At 45.0% G+C, this 27,933-nt stretch overlaps 2 protein-coding genes across 2 annotated transcripts in view; one reads left to right on the top strand and one right to left on the bottom strand.

Moving 5' to 3' along the window:
- MYL11 (myosin light chain 11) overlaps positions 1-13,942 on the top strand; it is a 31,447-nt gene extending 17,505 nt beyond the window's left edge. Inside the window, exons 3-7 of the mRNA XM_070944352.1 lie at positions 10,383-10,458; positions 10,540-10,644; positions 10,732-10,810; positions 13,053-13,101; positions 13,820-13,942. Of these exons, the coding sequence (XP_070800453.1) occupies positions 10,383-10,458; positions 10,540-10,644; positions 10,732-10,810; positions 13,053-13,101; positions 13,820-13,924 (414 nt within the window). The 3' untranslated portion in view covers positions 13,925-13,942. The remainder of the gene's footprint in view (positions 1-10,382; positions 10,459-10,539; positions 10,645-10,731; positions 10,811-13,052; positions 13,102-13,819) is intronic.
- A 320-nt stretch (positions 13,943-14,262) lies between these two features.
- QPRT (quinolinate phosphoribosyltransferase) overlaps positions 14,263-27,933 on the bottom strand; it is a 48,746-nt gene continuing 35,075 nt past the window's right edge. Inside the window, 5 exon segments of the mRNA XM_070944351.1 lie at positions 14,263-16,698; positions 16,700-16,742; positions 17,438-17,567; positions 19,371-19,612; positions 19,615-19,791. Of these exon segments, the coding sequence (XP_070800452.1) occupies positions 16,521-16,698; positions 16,700-16,742; positions 17,438-17,567; positions 19,371-19,612; positions 19,615-19,791 (770 nt within the window). The 3' untranslated portion in view covers positions 14,263-16,520.

Raw genomic sequence — 27,933 nt, 5'->3', positions numbered from 1 at the left:
CCCGACCTCTTCAATGGTTCCTATTACCAAGTCAAGTGGCGGGCCTCAGGAACTCCCCCAAATGGATATGAGTTCCTTTCAAGGTACTCAGATCCTTGGAGTGGTGGACGTCGACAGCCCTGGAACAGGGCTGTTCCTTCAAGGAGCATACCCGTCTGACCCTTACCACAGACGCCAGTCTTTTCGGATGGGGCACTCACCTGAAATCCCAAGCGACCCAAGGTTGGTGGTCTCCACACGACCTCCTCATGGACATCAACTGGATGGAATGGAGAGCCGCTCATCTGGTGCTTCTCCATTTCCAGCATCATTTGTCAGGGCAACACGTGCTGTTACTGACGGACAATTTCACAGTCAAAGCACATGTGAACCGTCAGGGGGGCACCCGATCCAGGGCTCTGATGCAAGAGGCTGCGGTGATAAGTCTCTGGGTGGAGAGACACTTGTCCTCCCTGCGGGCGGAGCACATCTCCAGGTCCTCCAACATCCAAGCAGATTGGTTGAGCAGAAAGACCATCAATCAGGCAAAATGGAAACTTCATCCAGATCTGTTCTGTCGGCTCTCAACCAGATTTGGCCCACCTGAGGTAGACCTTTTCGCCAGCAGAGAATGCACAACTTCTTTGGTTCTACACCAGATTCCGATCACCAGGGGCCAAAGGGACGGACGCCCTCCGTTGTCCGTGGCCCCAAGGCCTGTTGTACGCATTTCCCCCGATACCGCTAATACCGAGGGTCATCAGGAAGATCCTGGAGGAAGGCGCAGAGGTTCTTCTCGTAGCTCCTCACTGGCCGAGACGGAACTGGTTTACGGATCTATTGACCCTATCAATATCACTTCCCTGGAGGATTCCTCCAGACAGGATCTCCCTCAGCCAGGGGGCCGCACTCTATCCGGACCCTCAATGGCTGCAGCTGGCCGTCTGGCCCTTGAGAGGGAGATCCTGAAAAGGGACCATTTTTCAAAAAAGGTAATCTCTACCATCCTTGCTTCTTGACGTCCGTCGACAACCCGCATATACAACACTACGTTGACCTCCTTTTGCCACTGGTGTACTAGACATGTAATGATTCCAACCTCGGCATCTCTACCACAGGTATTGGACTTCCTGCAGAAAGGGTTAAAGGCAGGACTAGCGGTTAATACACTCCTTAGACAAGTAGCCGCCTTAGCAACTATTCTGACCTGCAAGAGAGCTTCCACCCTCTCTCATCATCTGAGGGTCCGCAGCTTTCTAAAAGGGGCTTCCAATCTATGACCTCTACCTGTTCACAGATACCCTTCTTGGGATCTCTCCCTTGTTTTACAGGCCCTTAGTTCCTCTCCGTTCGAGCCGTTGAGTTCCACCAGTCTCAGGCTTTTGACTTTTAAGGTCGCCTTTCTCATCGCCATCACTTCTGCTCGAAGAATCTTGGAACTGGCGGCGCTCTCAGTACGGAAGGACTTGTGTATTATACATCTTGACAGAGTCATCCTCCGTCTGGATCCGACATTCGTGCCAAAAGTCAACTCCTGGTTCCACAGGGCCCAGGAGGTCATCTTACCGGATTTTTGCCCAAAGCCCAAACATCCTAGAGAACGTCGATGGCACCCCCTAGATATACTCAGGGCCGTTCGCATATAAATCGCCAGGACGGCACCCTTCCAAAAAACAGAGGCGTTGTTTGTCTCCTTTCAGCCCAGGTCCCAGGGCACGAAGGTGTCTCCATCCACCATAGGTCGTTGGCTCAAGGCTTGTATTTCTCTGGCTTACGACCATCAAGCCCGACCTATTCCGGCCTGCAACACGGCCCACTCTACTAGACGTGCAGCCACAATAGCGGGTTGGGCCACTCAAGCTTCAATACTGGAGATTTGCAGGGCTGCCACCTGGGCGTCGCCTTCTCCCTTCATTCGAAACTATAAACTTGACATGTTTGCCTCGGCAGAGGCGGCCTTTGGGAGACTGTTCTGCCCCAGCTATGGACCCCAAAGAACACAGCACACACAAAGTCCATACAAACCTTAGTTTACTAATTAAGGACTACTAATGAGTTTTCTTAGTAGTTGTTCAAACACAAGTACAGTTTAAATCAGTCTTTTCTGAACAAGGGCTGTTCATTTAACTTCATTAACAGTCGACAAGAATCCAAAGAATAATAACTCAATTCTGAAGCACAGTATTTCAGATAACCATAATCTTACTGTGGTTGGCAGAATGCCCAGAAGCAATTTGCAGGAAAACTGACAAGAAAGAAGCAAGAGCCGATCAGACGTTTCTGGAATCAAGATGCAAAGGAATATGAACGAAGTTGTTTCCTGCAAATTGCTTCAGTCGTCGTCCTTCCTTAAATAGGCTAAGGGAGTGGCCAATTAGCCCCAAGCCTTACTCTCGAGGAGACCTCCTGAGGAGCCAGTCCTGCCTTTTGGCAGCTCTGCCTGCTCGTGTATCAAGAAGAGGCTCCTCCTCTTCTTCCTCTTCACTTATGGGAGCTTCTGGAGGTTCTGAAGGCCCTGGCTGAATCCCCGCCTCTGGCAACATATCTTCTCCAGCCTCCTCATTGTCTGACTCGAGTGCCAGCTGCACAGGCTGCTGGCCCATCACCACACCAGCCTCCTCACTGTCGGAATCAGCTACTAGCTGCACAGGCCGCTGACGGGCCACAACAGAGACGGGTCTTGCAGCAAGTTCTTCCAGTCGACAGGACCCTGGAAGGCTCTACTTCCCACCCTAGGGATACTTAGTGTGGGCATATCCCATTGCTTTGGACTCTCTAAGCAGCGCACAGGAGAAAGAACATTGTACTTACCTGAACGTTCTTTCTATGTGCGCTGCGTGAGAGTCCAACCCCTCCCTACTTTTCTGACAGGGATCCAGGGTCCAGGAGAGTATGTTTTTTTCTATCTTTACAGGCTACATCTTCTCCACATCCAAACCATCGTTAACGAACTAGAGCTAAGCAGGAAGGAGAAGGCATGTTTAAACAAGTTACAACTCAGTCTCTGGCCAATCAGACAAGGTTATCACCCATTGCTTTGGACTCTCATGCAGCGCAAATAGAAAGAACATTCAGGTAAGTACAATGTTCCTTCAACACGCTTCTCATCTTTTAAGTTTTATTGATTTTATTGTATTGTAATTTGTTTGAGTATTAGGGGCCTTCCAGAGTTGTTGAGTGCCAGGTGGCATACAAGTTTAACTGTTGATGACGAAGATGATTACCAAAATCACTAAGAGATCTTATTTCTTTGGATCTATATGGTTATTATACAATACATTAATCCAAATTAAATAAAATTATAGCTTATTGTGCTATGCAAATCCAGCTGGATTTGGTGGGTGGGGTGGAGACAGTGTGGGGCGTATAGCCATAGCAACATTTTTCCCTTGGGAGTCAAGGATGTTCAGCCTGCACCTGGGGAGGCATGACTGCGAGTCAACTACAGTTGAAACAGTGACATGATTGGACCATGTGACACCCATGTGGATGCAGGGGAAGGAACTTTGACTTTACTTTGGGTGGGGAAAACCCGGGGGCTTCAGATTCAGGTTTTCGCAGATGTGCCAATATGACATCTCTAATAAATTCAAGCTTTGAGGAAATGCCTGCCTTGGAGTTTTGATTTCATTGGGGGTGTTACTTGGAACCCTGACACTAACCCGAATCTCCTTTTAAAAACTACCAAGCAGCTTCCCGCACCATGGGTTCACTGTCCAGGGTCCTGAGTCCCGGGCGCCTTCCCGGTCTACCGGGTAGCACAAAGACTCAGGGAAGATGGAGGAGAAAACAGCAACCACGGAGGACTAGCTCGGATATTGTCTGCGGGACCATCTGCTACCCCTCAGCAGCTGTGGTAGCTGAAGCGGAGGCTGTGGAGGCTGAGCGTCGGCAGGGTGCCCGGCCCAAAGAGCTGGCACCCTGGCAGACTGCAGATGGATCCTTCCAAATGGGATGAAGCTATGGGAATCCCACCACCCCAGGAGTCGGTTGGCGTGTCAACCTTCCAGGAGCCCCAGATTGCATTGGGACGGGCTGAGCGCACCACAGTCTTCGAGTGGAGAGCAACGAGACCCCATGAGCTTAGAGAGTTCAGAGAGTGGGGTCTTCAGCCGCCATCTTGAAGCCAATTGCTAGTCGGCCTCCCAGAGAGATTTAGTCAGCTCAGCATGGGCAGCATTGCCCAACTCCCTCCAAGCAGCCAGACTGGTTGGGTTCTGACTCAGCCCACGTTCACCTTCCCAAGCCAAGGCAGCATGACCATCCAGAGTGGAGCATCTGCCTCGTTCCACAAAGTGGATCATGCCAAAATCTTCCCTGCCGGGCCTGGTCTACTGGGATGACGGCTCCAATGGGAACTGGCGCCAGCCAGCAACAGGGGCCTCTGGGTCAATCCAGCCCAGGATTGCAGAAGGAGACATTACAGCTGCCAAGACTGAATACTCCTCGCCAGCCATCCACCCGACTGCCCCCAGCAGACCAAATCCCCCCTGGATGGGCCTTTTACCCCAGCCAGGGATGGGTGCAGTACCAGTGGATGCCAGTCCCGGTCCTGCCGCCTGCTCCGGCTCCGCAGCCAGCACCACCAGGCGCCCCTCCCCCACGGTTCAGAGTGACTTTCAACGGGACCCCGGGAAAGCTGGCTTATTTCCTGAACCGGATTTGGCCCCACCTTGACCGCTATCGGGATCAATACCAAACAGATCAGGATATAGTCTCAGCAATTGCTGACAATATGATGGAGGGAGAAGCAGCTGAATGGATAGCCCAATTGCACAACGAAGGAGCCCCTGAACTAGAGGATGCAGATGAATTCATGCAACTGCTTCATATCTGATTCGAAGATACGGCCCATAGGGAAGAAGTTGAGGCAGAAATCAAGAACCTGAAGTAAAGGGGCAGATCCCCAAAAGAATTTGTCTGGGAATTCCGAAGATTAGCCGGAAAGTTGAGAGACTGGCCAGAACGCCTCTTCATTCACCACTTCAAAGAGGCTCTAGATCAGGACCTCAGGCAAGCTTGTGCCTTCTGAGGGGTCCCTGACTGCATACAAACTGGTACCGGATGGCAGTGGCCATGGACCTGGAGATCCACCCACACCAGAAGCCCACCCTGGAAAACCTTACTAAGAGACCCCTGGGCCGTTGAGCCCCTGCAAAACCAGCCGAAGTGCCAAAGCTGACACCCACAGCCACGATCAAGTGCTTCAGGTGTGGCCAGAAAGACCGCCAAACTTCCGAGTGCCTGGCACTGGCCCCCGTTCCTCAACTCCGTACTCCAGTGGGCCCCAGGGTGAAGAAAACTCTGCGGAGACCACTGGACAAAGGGAAGCTCGCCTGGCAAGCTGTTGAGGTTCCTTCCCCACCATTAACCAGGGGAGAAACTCCAGCTCCGGAACCCTTCCAGGCATTGGCAGCGAGAGCAGTGAAGCCAGTGAAGAGGATCTGATGGTAAGTGAAGCCATCCGCCCCTTCTCCATTAAGTCCCAAATAGTGGTACCCAGGACTGGGGCCCAAGGGGGACATAGATGCCATTATAGACACCGGCTGCACCAGGTGCCTAATCAGCCTCCCAGCCATCCAAAAGCTAGGGATAGACACAAACCCCCTGGGTCACTCCATACGCTTTGAGCAAGTCGATGGGACACTAGTAAGCGAAGCCCCGACCACTCTAGTCACGGCGCTCGTTAGACTGGAGATGGGATGCCACTGGGAACTCATATGCTTCGTGGTAGCCCCAAAGATGACCAAGTCTCTCATCCTGGGGCTCGCTTGGCTAGACAAATGGGGACCAGCCATTATGTGGGAAGATGGCTACCGAAAGCTAAAAATAGGCATGGGCCCACTGCCACTGCCCCCCTCAGGCCGAAGCTCAAAAGGTTTCGCCCCCTAGCAGCCCTGGCCAGGGGGAGGGCACCACAGCCACCGCAGATGGCCCACCAGGATACTCCCAGGTGCCCAGAGAGTATAGAGACCTGGCAGACACTTTCAGCAAGCACAAATGTAACTTCCTCCCCCCACACCGCCCTACCAACTGCACTATAGAATTCATGCCGGGAGCCAAGCTGCCAAAACCCAAGATGTATTCCATGACCCCTAAGTACATCGACACCAATCTGGCGAGGGGCTTCATCCAATCCGCCAAATCCAAAGTGGATGGTAATGGGAGCGTCATGGCGCTCCCATGTGACACCTCTCCTGCGCGAGCTGCACTGGCTCCCGGTGGTCTTCCGGGTGCGCTTCAAGGTTTTGGTTACCACCTTCAAAGCGCTCCATGACTTAGGACCTGGTTATCTACGGGACCGCCTACTACCAGCAATAGCCTCCCACCGGCCAGTACGCTCTCATAGAGAGGGACTCCTCCGGGTGCCGTCAGCCAAACAGTGTCGGCTGGCGACCCCTAGGGGGAGAGCCTTCTCTGTGGGGGCACCTACCGTCTGGAATGAGCTCCCCCCAGAGATACGGAGGATTCCGGATCTGCGCACCTTCCGCCGCGCTGTGAAGACTTTTTTATTCCATCAAGCGGGCTTGGCCTAATCTCCTCCCTCTTTTAATATGTAAATTTTAATCTGTTTTTAAATTATTGGGGTGTTTTAATCTGTCTGGGCCAAAATGATTTAATTTGATTTTATCTGGTTTTAAATTTTGTGTATTTATGTATTTTATTGCTTGGCTGTTCACCGCCCTGAGTCCTTCGGGAGTAGGGCGGTATACAAATCAAAAAATAAATAAATAAATAAATAAAATAAATAAAATAAAAATAAATAAAGTGGCGGCCCCGGTGCTGTTCAAAGAAAAGAAAGACGGGGGGATGAGGCGTTGCATTGATTTCTGTGGAATTAATGCCATGTGCGTGGAGAACACCTCCCCCTAATGAAGGACATGTTAAACCACCTAGCCAAGGGCAAAGTGTTCACCAAGCTAGACCTAAGAGAAGCTTATTACCAGCTGCGGATCAAAGAGGGAGATGAATGGAAAACTGCATTTAACTGCCCGTTAGGCAGCTTCCAGTTTAAAGTCATGCCGTTCGGGCTGCAGGGAGCCCCTGCCGTGTACATGCAGCTAATCAATGAAGTGCTACATGAGCACCTGTACAAGGGTGTCCTAGTTTACCTGGATGAAGCTCTATGCGAAGCTCTATGTGAACTCCAAATGCGAGTTCCATAAGACTTCCCTAGACTACCTGTGCTACTGAGTGTCAAATGAGGGAATCGAGATGGACCCAGGAAAAGTGAAAGCCATGCTGGACTGGCAAGCAACTCCAAAGCATCCTGGGGTTTGAAAACTTATACAGGCAGTTCATCCCAGCATTTGCAGAAGTAGCCCTGCCCCTGACGGAGCTGCTGAAAACAGGGGGGCCGCTACGAAACCAACCACTGGCCTGGTCCCTGGACTGCCAAAGGGCGTTTGAGAAATTAAAGAAACTCTTCACTGAACAACCCATTCTTCAGCACCCTGACCCCGAACGGCAGTTCATCGTCCAAGCCAATGCCAGTGACATGGCCGTAGCAGTGGTGCTCTTACAGAAAAAAAACCCAGTCAGCTCCTACCCTGCGCCTATGTGTCCAAAAAACTCACCGAAACTGAAAGACGGTGGGCAATATGGGAAAAGGAAGCCTACGCAGTCCGCTGGGGTCTCCTTTCCTGGCACCACTTCTTGGAGGGGAGTAAAGTGCCTTTCGAGGTCTGGACTGACCACAAGAATGGCGGCAAATGGCAGTGATAGGCGGCAGCGATCCCCAATGCCTAGAACAGCTGATCGGCAGTATTCCGGGAGGCCGATCCAACCGCCAATCAGTTGCTCAGCAGCGAAGGCTCCAGTGTTTCCCACCGGCAGCAGCAGCTCAGCTCAGTTGACCAGTGGTGGGCGTAACGGAGTGGAGCCCTGACAAGCCACGTGCTGGGGCTGCGATAACGTGGTGAAGCTGACCAGGCTGTTTGCTGTTTGCTGCAAGGACACTAGCCAGATGAATACCGGATGGATGCTGGGAGGTGGAGGTAGCTTTTTCTTGTTTTCCTCCTCTAAAGCTAATGTGCATTTTATGGTCCGGTACGTCTTATAGTGCGAAAAATATGGTAATTTTGATTAATGTATTGTATGAATCTAGCTCTTGCAACTGATACAACACAATTTGTGCCTTGATGTTGCATGCATCTAGCCAAAGATATTTCTTTAAAAGCTGCCTTAGATAACCAGCTATGTCAACAATACTGAATTACTGCATTTTTCACTGATTTGTTTCTTGAGCTTTTGCTGTTATGATGTGCTGTATTCAGTTTGCATCACTGAAGGCCAGAAGGGCTTTGCACAAAATACTGGGAAGAGAGAGGGATACAGAATTTATTCGTAATTCAAAATCCCACAATTATTTCTCCTGCTTGGTATACACCAGTTTTCACAGCCAGAATCTTTCCTCCTGCAAGTTGAAATATCCTTTCTAAAAGGATGTTTGTGCAAAACTAAAGATGGCATTCCATTTGGCTCAACCATAAGGATGCTTATGCTATGAAATGGAAGAAAGTACATACTGTTAGTTCAAGTGTAGGGTTTTATGTAGTTTTCCACTTATATATCACCTATATAATTATTTAGTAATAAATGTAGGTAAGTGCATGCATTCCACAACTATATCTATTGCAGATTGTACAAGTCCATACAAATTCATACACATTCTTTTGTTAACCCAGTTTAGGAACAGACAATGTTGGGTTCTTAATTTAGAGTTGGGCTACAATTCCGGTACATTTCCATCATTGACCATATTAACTAATAGCAATAAGAATGAAAACTCTCAGATATCTGGAAGATCACAAATTGCTGGTCCCTGCTCTAGTTAATCTAGGTTTGATGAATAAATTTAAATGAATTAAAAAGCCATGAATTGCATCTAGAAAAAGCATTGCAGCTGAGGGTATCCACAAGGGAGAAGGTCAAAAAAGGCAAGCTAGTCATTGTAATCAAAGTCCCACCTTTTTGTTCTACAAAGAGGCAGAGCTTCAATTGTGACATCACAACTGCCTGTCTTTCTGTTTATCCCAGGTGTGTCAAACTCACATCGCACTGGCATCACGTGACGTATTGGGACTTTCTTCTCCTTAGCTAAAATGGGAGTGGGCGTGGCCAGTGCGTGACACATCCGGCCCATGGGCCAGGAGTTTGACAGGCCTGGCCTACCCCATGTTGCTGGTTTTGTCCACTGGCTGCTATCCAAAACAATGTAATCAAAACAATTCCATCACCGGTTTCCCCTGCTGTGTGTTAATTACATGCCACTTGATATGGCAGTGATGGCAAGTGATGAACCAGTTCTCACAAAAACAGAAAAAGCTTTCTTGCTCCTCTTAAGAAATGAAGGCCTCTACTACATTGTGATTTGCAAAAGTTGTGACAACATAACACATATATAGTCATGAGGGGTCCTTTAAAAACAGCACTCCTTACTAGCACTGATGATGTTACCCAGTTTGGGTAATGAAACATCTGCAAGAAAACAAGCTCAGAGAACACCAAGGACCCCTCATGTCAACCCTGAGCTACAAATATTCTCCTTTATTAGCATATATAGTCAGTTTAGATATGTGTTGAGAGTGGATAGGTTTAAATCGGGGTGAAACGCTCCCGGTTCGGACCGGATCGCTCGATCCGGTAGCAATGGTGGCGGGTGGTTCGGAGAACTGGTAGCAAAAATCCCTGCGCCCCCCCCACCATGCCCAGCTGAGCCGCACGATCATCAGAGGCTTTTTTTTTTTACTTTTAAAAGCATTTTTTTCTACAACCTCTTCCACCGAAAAAATGCTTTTAAAAGTAAAAAAAAAAGCCTCTGATGATCGCGCGGCTCAGCTGTGATCGTCAGAGGCTTTTCAAAGCATTTTTTTCTGCAACCTCTTCGGCCAAAGAGGTGGTAAAAAAAATGCTTTGAAAAGTCTCTGACGATCCCAGCTGAGTTGCCTGATCGGCAGAGGCTTTTCAAAGCATTTTTTTTACCACCTCTTTGGCCGAAGAGGTTGTAGAAAAAATGCTTTGAAAAGTTTTTTTTTTTAAAAAATTGGCCACGCCCACCCAGTCACATTACCAACCCCCCCCCACACCAAGCCACACCCACAGAACCGGTAGTAACAAATTTTACATTTCACCCCTGGTTTAAATCCAAAAGCTATTATAAAGTAGTTAGTTTGCCATTTTGAGATTCTAGCAACTGTTCATTTTGGTAGGACAGGGAGAGGAAGGTGAATTTTCTAGAGCCCAAACATGTTGGGTTTATGTATTATGCTATGCCATAATGTGGTTTCTTTAGTTTTTGCTTGGTGTAGCAGTTGAACCAAACCATTGCGAATAGCTCAACAAGCCCATTTAATATAATGCATGAACTTGGTTAATGTATTTCTTTCTCTCCTGCTTCCTAGGCCTTCACTGTTATTGACCAGAACAGAGATGGCATCATTGACAAGGAGGACCTGCGAGATACATTTGCTGCTATGGGTAAGAACAAAGAAAACTGGATGGATGATCAGACCCTTAAATCAAATCCTCAGCAGTTAAACTTTCTTCCTTTCCGTGTAGGTCGCCTGAATGTGAAAAATGAGGAGTTAGATGCCATGATCAAGGAGGCCAGTGGCCCCATCAACTTCACTGTCTTCCTTACCATGTTTGGGGAGAAGCTGAAGGGTGAGTCTATTGTTCTTCTCAGTCTTCTTCTATATGACAGATAACCTGTTCCAGCATCTCACTACTCTTCCTGTCTTGTCTCATTAGGTGCTGATCCCGAGGATGTCATCATTGGTGCCTTCAAAGTTTTGGACCCCGAGGGCAAGGGGAATGTCAAGAAGAAATTGTGAGTGTTTACCTCCCATTTCACTTCCAGCAGAATCTGTTCAGACCTAATTCTAAAATGGCTGTTCCCATGATCTCCTCCTCCCTGTTGCAGGCACTTTGCAGTATTCCCCGATTAATTGCTTAAGCAACCCATATCTTGCCATTAAATTATATTCTAGATGACAATTGGATCAGAAGTCACATATACAGGTGAAACTCAAAAAATTAGAATATCGTGCAAAAGTTCATTTATTTCAGTAATGCAACTTAAAAGGTGAAACTAATATATGAGATAGACTCATTACATGCAAAGCGAGATAGTTCAAGCCTTGATTTGTCATAATTTTGATGATTATGGCTTACAGCTCATGAAAACCCCAAATTCACAATCTCAGAAAATTAGAATATTGTGAAAAGGTTCAATATTCTAGGCTCAAAGTGTCCCACTCTAATCAGCTAATTAAGCCATAACACCTGCAAAGGGTTCCTGAGCCTTTAAATGGTCTCTCAGTCTGGTTCAGTAGGAATCACAATCATGGGAAAGACTGCTGACCTGACAGTTGTGCAGAAAACCATCATTGACACCCTCCATAAGGAGGGAAAGCCTCAAAAGGTAATTGCAAAAGAAGTTGGATGTTCCCAAAGTGCTGTATCAAAGCACATTAATAGAAAGTTATGTGGAAGGGAAAAGTGTGGAAGAAAAAGGTGCACAAGCAGCAGGGATGACCACAGCCTGGAGAGGATTGTCAGGAAAAGGCCATTCAAAAGTGTTGGGGACTTTCACAAGGAGTGGACTGAGGCTGGAGTCAGTGCATCAAGAGCCACCACACACAGACGGATCCTGGACATGGGCTTCAAATGTCGTATTCCTCTTGTCAAGCCGCTCCTGAACAACAAACGATGTCAGAAGCGTCTTACCTGGGCTAAAGACAAAAAGAACTGGTCTGTTGCTCAATGGTCCAAAGTCCTCTTTTCTGATGAGAGCAACTTTTGCATCTCATTTGGAAACCAAGGACCCAGAGTCTGGAGGAAGAATGGAGAGGCACACACTGCAAGATGCTTGAAGTCCAGTGTGAAGTTTCCACAGTCTGTGTTGATTTGGGGAGCCATGTCATCTGCTGGTGTTGGTCCACTGTGCTTCATTAAGTCCAGGGTCAACGCAGCCGTCTACCAGGAGATTTTGGAGCACTTCATGCTTCCTTCCGCAGACGAGCTTTATGGGGATGCTGACTTCATTTTCCAGCAGGACTTGGCACCTGTCCACACTGCCAAAAGTACCAAAACCTGGTTTAATGACCATGGGATTACTGTGTGTCACTGCGTTTTTTGTATTTACCAGCAGAGCTCATTATTTCTGGACTGTCAGACTTTCCGTAGCTTGCCAAAATTTCTTATCAGTAACTGATACTACGCATGTCCGCATTCTTTCACTTGCTTCTTCACTTTTCTTTGTTCTCTTGCCAGAGAAGTCCGGCTGCTGAGAAGTAGCCGGTAGGAACTTTATCAAAATGTAACAATTTAATTATTTTAGATAGTTAGATGTCTTATTTTCTTCTTTACAATAAAAATGAGTTTAATTAGAAGATGTATTCCGGTTTTATTTTTCAAGAGTATACACAAGGAAAGTGCCACGATCCAAGCAATTACCCCAGGAAGGTAACAGGGCTGATTGCCTCTGACACTGTGCTTGATTGGCCAGCAAACTCACCTGACCTGAACCCCATAGAGAATCTATGGGGCATTGCCAAGAGAAAGATGAGAGACATGAGACCGAACAATGCAGAAGAGCTGAAGGCCGCTATTGAAGCATCCTGGTCTTCCATAACACCTCAGCAGTGCCACAGGCTGATAGCATCCATGCCACGCCGCATTGAGGCAGTAATTGATGCAAAAGGGGCCCAAACCAAGTACTGAGTACATATTCATGCTTATACTTTTCAGAGGTCCAATATTGTTCTATGTACAATCCTTGTTTTATTGATTTCATGTAATATTCTAATTTTCTGAGATTGTGAATTTGGGGTTTTCATGAGCTGTAAGCCATAATCATCAAAATTATGACAAATCAAGGCTTGAACTATCTCGCTTCAAGGCTTGAACTATCTCGCTTTGCATGTAATGAGTCTATCTCATATATTAGTTTCACCTTTTAAGTTGCATTACTGAAATAAATGAACTTTTGCACGATATTCTAATTTTTCGAGTTTCACCTGTATTTAGGGCCTTTGTCACATTTCATGTTTCTTCTTGTCTCGCTACAGCTTGGAAGAACTCTTGACTACCCAGTGTGACCGGTTCACTCCAGAAGAGGTAAGAAAATATCTTTGCATTGTTTTGATGCATTCTTTTCTTTATTTGATTAAGAGTCCCCTTGCCCAGATCTTTTATTTCAGTGTTATTTTTCCATGTTGTCAACAATTCAATCTAAAATCTGTAGAACTAGGACAAAGGGATAAAAGTTAATCTGGATATACTGTATTGATTTCATTGAATCATTACATTAATTTTAAATATATATGAGGTCAGTCTGAGGCCAGAGTCAATGCTGAACTTTTTTTCAACTCAATAAGATTCTTCCAAGGATTGCATAGCACTTTTCTGTTACCACAGAATAAAAACAGATATTAACACTCACATTCTCTTTGCACATAAATCAGCTTAACCACAGTGAGCAAAACCATACTTGAAAATCAGAGACTGAGGGGATCAAGCCAGGAAAGAAATCTATAACAATCTATATTGTTCTCTTTTAGCACAAATCTGAATCCTGAATAGCACATTAAACAAAGCATTTATGAGATATCTTTCTTTTGTTAGCCACCTGCAACTCTTCTTGGGCAGTGCCAACAGGCACAATTATCCTCTTTCATGGCTAAGGATCTGGCTGAGGAATTCTCTGAGTTGACGTCCACCAGTCTTAAAGTTGCAAAGTTTGGAGACCCCTGATTTAGAGTGACAATTGAAAACATTGAAAGTTATCAGCTGCAATCCTATCACTTCTCAACATAATCTTCTCTCTTTCTGGCAGATCAAGAACATGTGGCACGCTTTCCCTCCAGATGTAGCTGGCAATGTTGACTACAAAAACATCTGCTATGTCATCACACACGGAGAGGACAAGGAAGGGGAATAAAACCTGATTTTTTTTCCACCCTTGCTTTGTGGGGAAATCCACCTAGACACCGCCAGGCTGGGGAATTTCATATATGCTGGTCCCTGATGATCCACACTTTTGTAACCAAACAACAAACATCTCAATCTGTTATTTATTATCTTGCCCCCCAAAACCAAACCTATTCACTACAACTAGTTTTAACCTAACTGGAACTTCACATTGTCAAATGTCTTAATAAAAAAGAGGACAGCTGTTTCTAATGCCCTTGTTTTCACAGTCTGCTTGTCTGCTCAGGCCACAGAATGTTAGCACAGATTTGAATGGTGCCCCTATTCCAATTTTTAAAACTAATTTAGCTTCAGGTTCTGAATGTGATTTTTTTTCCCTTTTAGCACTGTGATGGTTAATTAATTAACTCAGTTTTTTTTTTAGTGTAGCTGGTACAATTGTTAGAAAATTTTTTTGAGACACATCCTTAGTAATAAGTAGAGTTTTAAAAGATCATTACTTCTTCTGTAAAAGAAAATGAGACAAGATCACCTCTTATGTTGCTAGTACTAGAGACTCATCTAAAAGGAAAGAATGTCTGCTTCTGGATTCAGAACACATTGTTTTTAATCTATAATTCAATTTAAAGAATTTTTTGATTAAAATAGGCTAATTAATCACATAAAATTTTTAAAACTCAGCAGGCCTAATATTGCTTCATTTACACATTTATTTTTATATCTTGGCTCCCATATAGGACCCTCTGTGTTTTCCCACCCACATCCTTGGTGACATCTGCACATCATATTATGCTTCAGTAATCTTTATGTTAGGGATGCGGCGGCTCAGTGGGTAAGATGCTGAGCTTGTCGATCAAAAGGTCGGCAATTCAGCAGTTCAAATCCCTAGTGCCACGTAACGGGGTGAGCTCCCGTTACTTGTCCCAGCTTCTGCCAACCTAGTAGTTCAAAAGCACATAAAAATGCAAGTAGAAAAATAGGGACCACCTTTGGTGGGAAGGTAGCAGCATTCCGTGCACCTTTGGCGTTTAGTCATGCCGGCCACATGACCATGGAGACGTCTTCGGACAGTGCTGGCTCTTCGGCTTTGAAACGGAGATGAGCACCACCCCCTAGAGTCGGGAACGACTAGCACATATGTGCGAGGGGAACCTTTACCTTTACCTAATCCTTATGTTGTCTGTTGCTCTTATACTAGTGACTGGTTGCCCCATGTCCTGAGTTTCATGTTTACATACCGGTAACTGTTAGTTCACTAAATCCATTCATGCCCTTTCCCTGGGAAAGATCACTTTTTTTAATATTGAGGATTCTTTTTGCCTGGAGATAATCTACTAAGAGGGGGAAGGTGATTGTTGGTGATTGGTGAGATCAGAGCCACAGATGAAGAGGAATGAATCAAAAGTTGTGAAATTGCCTCTCCATTCTGATTCTTCCTTTTCAATCAGCCATTTGTGGCAGGTGGAGTGGAGTGGGATGGGTAAAGAGAGAAAAAAAAACAATCCAGGACTTTTGAATTAACTGAGGATCATATTTTATAAGGGGTCTGATACAGAATAACTCTAGCTAGGGCTGCTGAATCTGTGCTGCAAAAATCAAACAAACATGGCAGAAAATGGTTAGGATAATCACAAGTGGCATCTGGATTTTTGGTAGCTCTGCTGTAACATTATGTAATTATCACTGAGAATTAAAGAAAAGGTAAGTGATAGGTTTTCCCTCCATGCTTATAATGCTCATAAAGTGGCAAAATGAGAATTTTGAAATTCACAAAATGAGAGTACCAAAGCAAAAAGATCGATTGATCTTGGCTTTGCAAAGGTTGCCACAATTTTAAGGAAGAGAAAGCCACTGTAGGGATTCTTCAGAGAATTAGATTTGAGACTTCCTAAAATTTCAGCTCAAATTCATTGTGTCTGGAAGAGAATTCCAGGAAGTCGTCAGCTATGCCTGATTGTGATTTGCCCTGGAAAGTGTGTAATGGTGCTGAGGAATGCAATAGACTAGTAGGTGAGATGTGATGAAGATAGAGAGTACCACAATTTGGGTAATTGCGAAGTTGAACAACTCAGAGATTGGACATACATACAGATGCACAACAACTCTGGGAAAACATGGAGTGGAAGACGAGAGCAATGCTGATGTTACTGGCCACAACAACTTTGACAAATGACAATGGAACAACTAAATTTTTTAAAAAAATATTTGGCCAGCTTAGTGCAATTGATTTTAGCAGACGTGCAAGGCACAGATTAAGAGAAAGTGGGAAGGAAATGACATACATTTTATTGCTGTCAAAAATCACATATGCTGAAGAAGTTACAACAGCAAAGCCAGCTGCCCTCCCTTCAACGCTGATGCTGGTTCTGTTCCAATGATCCTGTGAAAGAAAATAATCCTTTAAAAAAATGCCTAGGGAGGTTTTACCAGGCAAACCCTGTAGAAGAAATTTCCCCCGTCTTCCGGAATTTTTGGAGTACAACTCCCATCATCTTAGATCAGCACAGTTAATCAGCAGATGCAACTCAGCCCCTTACTCTTCAAACCTGTTCAACTACCCAACTCCCAAAGATTTTAATGGGACTGGTTGGCTGTCCTGTCTTGGCTCAGAAAACAAAATTGTGCAGTGGCTGCTTGGGAGTCTGATCCCGGCTGATTTTGAGGGAGAAACCTACCACTTTGGCCGATTGGGTGAGGCAACCCAGGGAGATCACATCAAAATTGGGCCCCACAAAGCGTGCCACATTCTCCTCAGTGATTCCTCCACTAGCTTCAATCGTCACACGGGAAGGAGGCCTTTATGGTGCTGGCTGTAGGATGCAAGTCCTGCAGAAGAAGATAACAGATGAGCAAGAGGATGAGGGAAACCAAACCTTTGCAGTCTTATGATGATGATATCTATCAGAATTATGGATATATATGGAATATGAGGTCCAAATTGGGTGCAAGCCAAGTGGGGGAATGGTCCCACATGAGACAAGATTTTTTTTTAAATACACAACATGTAATCTGGTGTCCTGAAGGCCTCTCCAGAAGCAGAACCTTCACAAATAATTTTTGTTCAAGGATGGAAGATACCCACGTCAAACCTTTGCCCACATCGGAAGTGTGACCAGCTTTACTGTAAACATGTTTAACCAGCTTTACTGTAAACATGTTTGTATGCCATGTTTCACTATGTAAACCCCTTCAAAGAACTGTCATGTGTAGTGTCGCATATTCTAAATAAATAATACAATTAAACCAAACCCCGCAGCAACCTAATTCCTGTTTCCAGGAAATGGCAGTTGGTTATAATTTGGGGGAAACAAAGATTTCAGAAGGAAGATACAATCTTGAGCCTGATGCTTTTAAAGCACCCCTCTTAACAACCTTTGAAACTCTATTTTAGCTTCCAAATGTCAATATTTCAACCGAAATCAATCCAAAAGAACTACACCATAGATCACAAATTTTGTCTTGTTATTTTTTTAAAGAAAATCAGTCAAAAATTCTAGTTTCTAGATCTGCCCCCATCTTCTCTCAGAAGCAAAGTTGTCCAGCATGATAATATCAGCACCACACCCTGATGCTTCAAGAGCTGCTTCTAAGGGGCCACACTCCACTTCTATTTCCAGGGCAAAGCCACCAACCCGCCGGACATTGTGAACTGCCTGTGGGATTACAAACATTGTGAGATCAGACGCAGTCCTGGTTATATGTTGATGGCTGCAGAAGCTTGAACTAACAGGGATGCTCATGCCAGCCATTGTTGTGGCCCGTCAGCAGCCTGTACAGTTAGTAGCTGATTCCAACAGCGAGGAGGCTGGTGTGGTGCTGCGCCAGCAGCCTGTGCAGCTGGCGCTCGAGTCAGACAATGAGGAGGCTGGAGAAGATGTGCCAGAGGCGGGGATTCAGCCAGGGCCTTCAGAACCTCCAGAAGCTCCCATAAGTGAAGAGGAAGAAGAGGAGGAGCCTCTTCTCAATGCACGAGCACGCAGAGCTGTTAAAAGGCAGGAGTGGCTCCTCAGGAGGAGGTCTCAAGAGTAAGGCTTGGGACTAATTGGCCACTCCCCTAGCCTATTTAAGGAATGACGACGACTGGGGCAATTTGCAGGAAACAACTTCATTCATATTCCTTTGCGTCTTGATTCCAGAAACGTTTGATTCGGCTCTTGTTTCTCTCTTTTCAGTTTTCCTGCAAATTGCTTCTGGGCATTGAGCCAACCACAGTAAGATTACGGTTATCTGAAATACTGTGCCTCAGAACTGAGTTATTATTCTTTGGATTCTTGTTGGCTGTTAATGAAGTTAAATTAACAGCCCTTGTTCAGAAAAGACTGATTTAAACTGTACTTGTGTTCGAACAACTACTAAGAAAGCTCATTAGTAGTCCTTAATTAGTAAATTAAAGTTTTTATGGACTTCGTGTGCGCTGCGTTCTTTGGGGTCCGTAGCTGGGGCAGAACAGCCATTTGGCTGGATCCTCCATGAAAAGGTCTCCTATAGAAGACACACCTTAGGACAGCTGGTCTCTTATATTGGGTCCTTTGAGGACCTCTATGAGGCCCGCTTAAACCTGGATGCAGATTCTAATTCTGCAAACCAGGGTTTCCAAACCTTGGCAACTTTAAGACGTGTGGACTTCAACTCCCAGAATTCCCCAGCCAGCTTCAAATTCTGGGAGTTGAAGTCCACACTTCTTAAAGTCACCAAGGTTGGGAAACCCTGCTGCAAACAGTCCCAGCCAACAAATATTTAAAAAAAAAAAACTTTAAAATAATTTTCTTCTATTTTCAAAGATGCAATCAATTTGCAACAATTTAAATTATTAATAAAATATAAAAACAGTTACAGTATAATAGCAAAAGGGTCCTACCAGGTCAAAAAAGCCAAAATGATTCTGAATCTCCATTGTTGTTTGTATAACTCAAATGTAATTTTTAATCTAGATAACAAGTGATGGTTAACAAAATTGAGATGTACGCTCTGTTATCACTACATTATCATGTAGCACATATAACAGTGGAAAACTAAATATCTGAAGATTGCAACCAGTGCTAATTTTAAGACTAACACCAATTTAATGAATAATGCAGAGCATTTAAATTTACTTTTGGGGGGGGGGGTAAACCTGATTCTATATTGAATTTAGGCATTTCTTTAAAAGGCTGATATGTACCAAAGCTGGACTGCAACACCCAGATCAACCACTAGCACCAGAGAGATATGGAAAACCCTCATTCTCTGCTGCCCTCTAGCAATCATTTAGATGGTTGCAGACTAGATCACAATCATTGTATAATATGAACACCCAAAAGTGCTTTTTCAAGAGGCAACTGGACTTTCTGGTTTTTCTTTGAAGTTGTTTTGCTTCGCAGTTGCCTCTTGAAAAAGCACCATTCAGACAACCATGACCTGGATGACTGAGAATCTCCATAGACATAATATGAATACATTTGCTTTTCTGTACTCACTTGTGTAATACTGCCAGAGGCGCAGACATGGTTGTCCTTCAACATGATGAGGCTTCCCAGATTGTAATGGTGACAGGAGGATCCCCCAACTAGAAGTGCATATTTTTCTGGGAGATGGAACCCCAGTGTGGTCTTCCTTGTCCCTGTGACCTCTCCATGCCACCCAGCTTCCTGTGCTGCCCGACAAGCTTTTGCTGCCGATGTGGCAACACCACTACAGTGTCCCAGACAGTTCAAAGCTACTCACCCAGAAAGAGGTCATTGACACACCCATGGACTTCAGCCACTCGGGTGACAGGTTCAACCCAGGTTCCTTAGGTTTGGAACCACTCCACTGAGCAGCCAACTTCGGCAGAGATAGTTTCGAAGAATGAGAAACCGGCTAAGACACCATGGGATTTGCAGAAGAGCACAGCACACACTTTTTTTTTTTTGCATATTTTATTTTTATTTCTCATAAACATATTTAAGTGTACAGTCTCTTATCCATCATTAATCATTAATCTTATCCTTTAACTTTCATTTTTATTTGTTCAGGGCTGCTCTTTTACAATTTCCTCTTCTTTGTTTTACCTCAACCTTTCCTCTTCTTCTTCCCTCCACTTTCTTCTGTCCCTTTCTACTTTCTTCATTCTTTCTCTCCTCCCCTTCTACTTCCCCTCCCCTTCCCCCACTCCTCTCTTCTTCCTCCCTTTCTAACCCTTTCTCCTACTCTTCTTTCCCCTCCCTTTTCTTCCTCTCCTTTTCCCTCTTTTCTATCCGTCTCACTCCTTTCTTCTCCCCTCCTTCCCTCTCTCTATTCCTCTCTCCTTTCCCACTCCTTTGTTGTATCCATTTTCAATTTAACCTAGAATAGTATTCGAGCAGCCCCGATTTTCTATTTACATATATCTTCATTTCAAATTCTTTTTTGTTAAATAATTACATCTGTTTTATCATTTATGTACTTTTATAATAACACTTTTTCTCTTTTCCCCCCTTCCCCTTTTTCCATTTACCTAGGCATCATCTGAGTTTCTATTCTTTTTATTGTCTTTTATTTGTCTTTTCCCTATCCACTTCCTTTCTCTATATTTATATTTCTTTTTTAACCAATAGAAGAAGAAAAAGAAGAGAATTTACCCCCCAAAATTGCCGGAATACTAGGAGAAGCAACGGAAGAGAGTGCAGAAAAGATATTAAATGGGATAGATGAAACTTTTAGAGTATATACAAGATACGCAATAAGAAATAATCTACCCAGAGAAATACATGTCAGATTTACCAAAAAAACACTGAGAACAGAGATTTTGCAGTTTATGAGGAACACGACAATAAAATACAAAGGCAGAGAGATAATGGCATTGAAACAAGTCCCAAGAAGGGTTAGAGATCTAAGAAAAGAATACCAATTCTTGACAAAATGCTTGAATAAAAAAGGAGTGAGTTTTAGATGGTTGGTACCAGAAGGAATTTTGGTGAACTGGCAAGAACAAAGACACAGATTAGGTACAGTAGAAAAGGCAGAGTTATTTTATCAACAATATATGGAACACCAAGAAGAAGAGAGATTGATAGAAGAAGGAGGAGCAGGATACCAGGAGGAGAAAAGAGAACATCTAAAAGAGACAACCAAGGAACAAGATGAAAGGGCAATAAGAGGGAGCAAGAGCGAAGGAGGCAAAAGAACAAAGGGAAATAAGTGACTAGATCAACTAAGCAAACAAATGAGTAAAATATGGAAGAAGCAGGGGTGAAATGCTCCCGGTTCGGACCGGATCACCTGATCCGGTAACGATGGTGGCGGGTTGTTCAGAGAACCAGTAGCAAAAATCCCTGCGCCGCCCCCCCACCATGCCCAACTGAGCCACACGATCATCAGAGGCTTTTTTTTTTACTTTTAAAAGCATTTTTTCTACAACCTCTTCCAATGAAAAAATGCTTTTAAAAGTAAAAAAAAAAAAGCCTCTGATGATTGCGCGGCTCAGCTGGGATCATCAGAGGCTTTTCAAAGCATTTTTTTCTGCAACCTCTTTGGCCGAAGAGGTGGTAAAAAAAATGCTTTGAAAAGTCTCTGACGATCCCAGCTGAGTTCCCTAATCAGCAGAGGCATTTTTTAAAAAGAAGATACCATAGAAGGAGAAAGAATAACATTTAATGAAGTTAAATCTGATTATCAATTATTAATTATTAATTACTAAATAGTAAGTAAAAAGTGACATATATATTGTTTAGATTGCTATATATATTTGTTAGTCCAGTTTTTGTATTTATCCAGTGATTTATCTTACTATTTAACCTTTTATTATCTTATATAATTAGACTTATATTCTAGTTAAATTAGATTGATTACATATATCGAAGAAAATACATTGAGTATACTAATTAAGGGTAGTTGATATTAGCTAATAGTAACTTAAAAGTATAGTAATTTATTTTATTTTATTTTATTCATATTTATATGCCACCCTTCTCCCGAAGGACTCAGGGCGGCTCACAACAATAAAACAACAAAACAATAAATTAATGCTAAAATAATCCAATTAAAATCCCCAACAGTTAAAACTAAAAACTCCCAGCAGATCAGGAGATTTGCTGAAAAAGCCATGTCTTCAGGCCACCGCGGAAAGAGCGGAGGTCGGGGGCCATCCGGAGCTCAGTGGGTAATTCATTCCAGAGGGTCGGTGCGGCCACAGAGAACGCCCTCATCCTGGGCGCCACCAACCGACATTGTCTGGCTGATGGCACCCGGAGGAGGGCAACCCTATGTGAACGCACTGGGTGGTGGGAGGCTGGTAGGAGGTGATCCTGCAAGTACCCCGGGCCCATGCCATGTAGGGCTTTATAGGTAAGTACCAGCACCTTGAAGCGGATCCGAAGGACCACCAGCAACCAGTGCAGCTCATGCAGGAGAGGTGTAACACGGGAGTAACGGGAAGCTCCCGTAACCACCCGTGCGGCCACATTCTGGACCAGTTGGAGCCTCCAGGTGCACCACAAGGGCAGCCCTATGTAGAGGGCATTGCAGTAGTCCAGGCGGGAGATGACGAGAGCATGAGTGACTGTACGGAGGGCATCCCCATCTAGGAAAGGCCGCAACTGGCACACCAGGCGAACCTGTGCAAAAGCCCCCCTGGTCACGGCCGTCAGATGGTCAACTAAGGATAGTCACGAATCCAGGAGGACGCCAAGATTGCGAGCCCTTTCCGAGGGAGTAAGCAGCTCCCCTCCCATCAAAAACGATGGGGATGCTAGATCAAGGGATGCCGGCATCCACAGCCACTCCGTCTTGGAGGGGTTGAGTCTGAGCCTGTTCCTGCCCATCCAGACCCATACCGCCTCCAGGCACTTAGACATCACGGAAAGGGCATCGCTGGTTTGGTGCGGGGTGGAGATGTAAAGTTGGGTATCATCAGCGTACTGATGATACCTCACACCGAAACTACGAATGATCTCACCCAGCAGCTTCATATAGATGTTAAAGAGCAAGGGGGAGAGAACCGACCCCTGAGGTACCCCGCAAGTGAGGGGTCTCGGGGAGGATCTCTGTCCCGCTGCCCAGACAAACTGCGTACGACCCGAGAGGTAGGAGGAGAACCACTGTAAAACAGTGGTCCCCACCCCCAACCCCCGGAGTTGTCGCAGTAGGATACCATGGTCGATGGTATCAAAAGCCGCGGAGAGGTCAAGTAGGACCAGGATATTTATTTATTTAAATTTTATTTATTTATTTAAATTTCTATACCGCCCTTCTCCAGAATAGGACTCAGGGCGGTGAACAGCCAGAGTAAAAAACAATACATACAAAATTTAAAAACAATTTAAAATAATTAAATATTATTGGCCGTAAATTAAAATAACCCAATTTAAAATCAATTTAAAATTAACTCAGGCCAGCCCCGCTAGTTGAAATAAATGGGTTTTCAGGGCCCGACGAAAAATCCGGAGGTCTGTTATTGTACGTATCTCTGGGGGGAGGTTGTTCCAGAGGGTGGGCGCCGCCACAGAGAAGGCTCTCCCCCTGGGGGTCGTCAGCCGACATTGTCTGGCGGACGGCACCCTGAGGAGGCCCACTCTGTGCGAGCGTACTGGCCGGTGGGAGGCTATTGGTGGCAGAAGGCGGTCTCGTAAGTACCCCGGCCCTAAGCCATGGAGCGCTTTAAAGGTGGTCACCAACACCTTGAAGCGCACCCGGAAGACCACCGGGAGCCAGTGCAGCTCGCGCAGGAGAGGTGTTACGTGGGAGCGCCTCGTCGCCCCCATAATCCCCCGCGCGGCCGCGTTCTGGACCAGCTGGAGCCTCCGGGTGCACCCCAGGGGGAGCCCCATGTAGAGAGCGTTGCAGTAGTCCAGGCGGGAAGTGACGAGTGCCTGAGTGACTGTGCGTAGGGAGTCCCGATCTAGAAAGGGGCGCAACTGGCGTATCAGGCGAACCTGATAAAAAGCTCCCCTGGCCACGGCCGTCAAATGATCTTCTAACGACAGCCGTGCATCCAGGAGGACGCCCAAGTTACGAGCCCTCTCCGTGGGGGCGAGTGATTCGCCCCCAATAGCCAGCGATGGCGTCAGCTGGCTATATCGGGACGCCGGAAGCCACAGCCACTCGGTCTTGGAGGGGTTGAGTCGGAGCCTGTTTCTCCCCATCCAGGCCCGCACGGCCTCCAGGCACTGGGAGGATAGAGGAATAACCCCTATCCCGGGCCCGCCAGAGATCATTCACCAGAGCGACCAATGCTGTTTCTGTGCTGTGTCCGCGCCTGAAGCCCGATTGGTACAGGTCGTACCAATTATAAGGGGAAAAAATTAATTATTGTTATTAACAAATTGCTGAAATTCTATTGTTGAACAAATGAATTGCTGAAACCTCAAACTTTTCCCTCATCCCTCCCCCTTACTTTTCCCTTCCCTTATTTAAGAATATTGAAAAGGTGTAACGTAGGATACTCAAAACTGTGAATAAGTATACGGAAATATATATAGAGATTTTGATTGTGTGATAGAGAAATAGCAACATAGTAAATAGTAAATATTAACCCGCTTGGGCATTATTCTAGGATTGTTAGATGCTATAATTTGAACATTAATATAGACAGAAACATAAAGATCTAAATAGCAAACCAGTATATGAAACTTTGGGGAAAGATAATACAAAGAGTACAAATGGCAACTACAGGTTCATCAACAATCACTAAGACAAGCAAGAAGATACCCTCAAACCAGATGACATTTTCAGCTTCTCCGGCGCAGCAAAGGCTAGTTGACACCATGTTAGGGGCAGAAAAAGAAAAGGCAACCTCCACCCTTAACATGCAAAATATCCATTCGGTACTAGCAATGATTCAAGAGGGAATGAACAAAACGCAAGAATCCATAGCTAACAACCATGAAGAAACAAGGAAAAATCATGAAGAATTGAGGATAGATGTGGGAGAAATAAAAGATAACATTAAGAAAATGGATGAGAAAATTGGAAAAATACAACAAAACATTGCGGAAAACGAGCAAAGGATCCAAAAAGTGCAGGAGAAAATAGAACAAACGGACAAGAGAATGGAAAAGATGGAGCAAAATCAAGTGTCATAAACACAGCAGGGGCTCCCTGTAAACCAAACGGGAGCACTCTAAACTGGAAACATCCCAGTGGGCAATTAAAAGCTGTTTTCCATTCATCCCCCTCTTTAATTCTCACTCGGTAGTATGCCTCTCGTAAATCAAGCTTGGTGAAGATTTTTCCCTTTCCTAAATGCACTAACATATCTTTCATGAGCGGCAGGGGGTAAATATTTTCCACGCAAATAGCGTTGAGATTTCTGTAATCAACTACCAAGCGAAAGGAGCCATCTTTCTTTTCCCGGAACAATACCGGCGCCGCCACCCTGGGTCTGGCTGGTTGGATGAATCCCCGTTCTAGGTTTTTATCAATGAAGTTCCGCAATTCCCCTAATTCTCGAGGGGTCATGGGGTAGATTTTCGGCTTAGGGAGCTTCACACCTGGGAGTATTTCAATGGTACAGTCCGTAGCTCTGTGGGGAGGCAGTACATCCGAGGCCTTTTCACTAAAAACTTCATGGAGATCCCAATACTCTTTTGGAATCTTCTCCTCCCCCTCGATGTGGCCTACTGCCACTTCCGCCCTTTCGGGTCCTATCCTGTCCTCTGGGGGGGGGGGTTCCCTCTCTAATCTCGGTTTTCCGGTGCAAATACGCAAGACCCCTGTCTTCCAATTAACCCGTGGGTTCCATCTACTTAGCCAAGGCAGTCCAAGTATGAGGGGTCGTTCCATGCCAGGGCCCACGATAAATCTGAGACTCGACGTGATCCCCCAACTGCATTTCAATGGGTTCGGTCACAAAGCTGGCTGGGCCCCCTCCTGCAATCGATCCATCCAACTGACAGAACGCAATGGGCCTTTTTAACGTTTTTAGTCTCAGGCCCATCTTCTCCACCACCTTCGGGCTGATTATGCACCTGGTGCACCCAGAGTCTAATAGGGCTAACATCTGCGCTTGTGTCCCTGTGGATGGCACCCTTATTTCTATGGGGATGAGCATGGGGTCCTCTGTGTGACTCACCAGATCATCAGAGTCAGAGTCCATCCCGCTGTCATCGGTGGTGGTCGGAGTTCCCAGCTCACCCTTGTTTCGGGGAGCGAACTCAATGACTTCTCCTTTCAGGGCAGTGCCGTGGGTTTTTGCGGGTGTTTTGTCGGCCTTCTTTGGTCCCAAGCCAGTGGCCTTTGGCACTGGTTTGGAGAAACATTCGGCAGCCCGGTGTCCTTCTTTCCCATATTTGAAGCAGGTGAAGGGCTTCGATTTCGGTTTGAATTCCACTCTCCCCTTGGCCATCTTTGGTGCTCCTTTACGGTGGAAGGAGGATGACGGGTCTCCTGCACGCCCCCCTCGGAGTCGGCTTTGGGCCAGCTCGATCTCCACATCCTCAGCTACTATATACCAACTCTGCAAGTTTTCGGGGACCCCCCGGCCTCTACAGTCCTTGTATATCTCTTCATTCAGCACATCCTTGAAGCTCTCCAGTAGAGCTGCTTCTTTTTTTTTTTATTGCAAAAGTTTTACAATTACATTTTCACCCCATTTCCCCCCCCAACCCACCCCAAACTCCCCAACCTAACCCTCCCCAACCCCCCCTAACCCTCCCCTCCCCCCCGGACTTCCACAAAATATACTCCTGTCAAAAACCCCCTTTATATAAAACTTGAACCCCTCCATCCCCCATATAAATTTTCATCTTCCCAAAATTCAAATAGTTCTATCTTTATATAATACTGTCAGTGAAAAGCTATACAATACTTCCTAGTTTGATATTTGTTCTGCACATAATCTATCCACTTTTTCCATTCCCATTCATAAGTCTCTTGTGAGCGATCTTTTAAATATGCTGATATCTTCGCCATCTCTGCAAAGCTGGCCATCTTCAAAGTCCATTCCTCAGTAGTGGGCATAGCTTCATTTTTCCAGTATTTACCTAGCAATAATCTCGCTGCTGTTATCATGTACAATATCAACTTTGTTTCATCCAATGTGAAACCCTTAACTATACCCAATAAAAACAGTTGTGGAGAAAATTGAATTTTTTTCTTCAAAACATTCTGCATGACCCACCAAATTTTTATCCAAAAAGCCTTCACTTTCTTACAAGTCCACCAGACATGATAATATGTAGCATCTAAACAATCACATCTCCAACATTTTGGCTGAACATTAGGGTACATACACGACAATTTCTTAGGATCTAAATGCCATCTATAAAACATTTTATAAAAATTTTCCCTCAAATTCTGCGACTGTGTAAATTTAACATTCTGAACCCAATTTTTTTCCCATGTTTCCAACATCACTGGTTCTGCAAAATTTTGTGCCCACTTAATCATACAATCTTTAACCAATTCAGTTTCTGAATCCCTTTCTAACAAAACATTGTAAAGCCTTTTAATATGCATTGGACCTTTCTCTTTTATATGTCTAACCAGTTCTTCCTCATGCAACATAATACCAATTTTTTGGTCCTCTTTCCATCTCACTTGAAGTTGATTATACTGTAACCAAGTTAAATTAATCCCTTCGTCCAACAGTGTCTCTAATGTCTTCAGTTGCCATCTGCCCGCATCTGTAAAAAGAACCTCTTTATATAAAAACCCCCCGAGTGACATTATATTTGTATTCCACATGATATGACCAAGATCCAGCCATAACGGTATTTTGTAATCCCATTTGAGTCGGTGCTTCTTCCAAACTCTCAACAAAGAATCTCTAAGTATATGGCTTTTAAATACTTTATCCACTTTGTTTTCATAAAATAAGTAAGCATGCCATCCAAATTCAAGATCAAAACTTTCTATATTCAATATTCCAGTCTTTTTCCTTCCAAACCAATCGCTTGCTTGAGTCAAGGCTGCTGCTTCATAATATAACTGTATGTTTGGAAGTTTAAGACCTCCCCTTTCTGGAACATCTTGCATGATTTTCAATTTCACTCTCGGTTTTTTCTCGTTCCAGACAAACTTATTCACTCCAGTTTGCCATTCTTTCAGTTGTTTATCACTTTTAAGCACTGGAATCATTTGAAA

This window comes from Pituophis catenifer, unplaced genomic scaffold (genome assembly GCF_029215685.1).
Source record: "Pituophis catenifer annectens isolate HBS135680 unplaced genomic scaffold, rPitCat1.0.hap2 SCAF_5, whole genome shotgun sequence".
Lineage (NCBI taxonomy): Eukaryota > Metazoa > Chordata > Lepidosauria > Squamata > Colubridae > Pituophis > Pituophis catenifer.
Note: the sequence above shows the minus strand (reverse complement) of the source record. Positions and strands in the feature narration are given on the sequence as shown.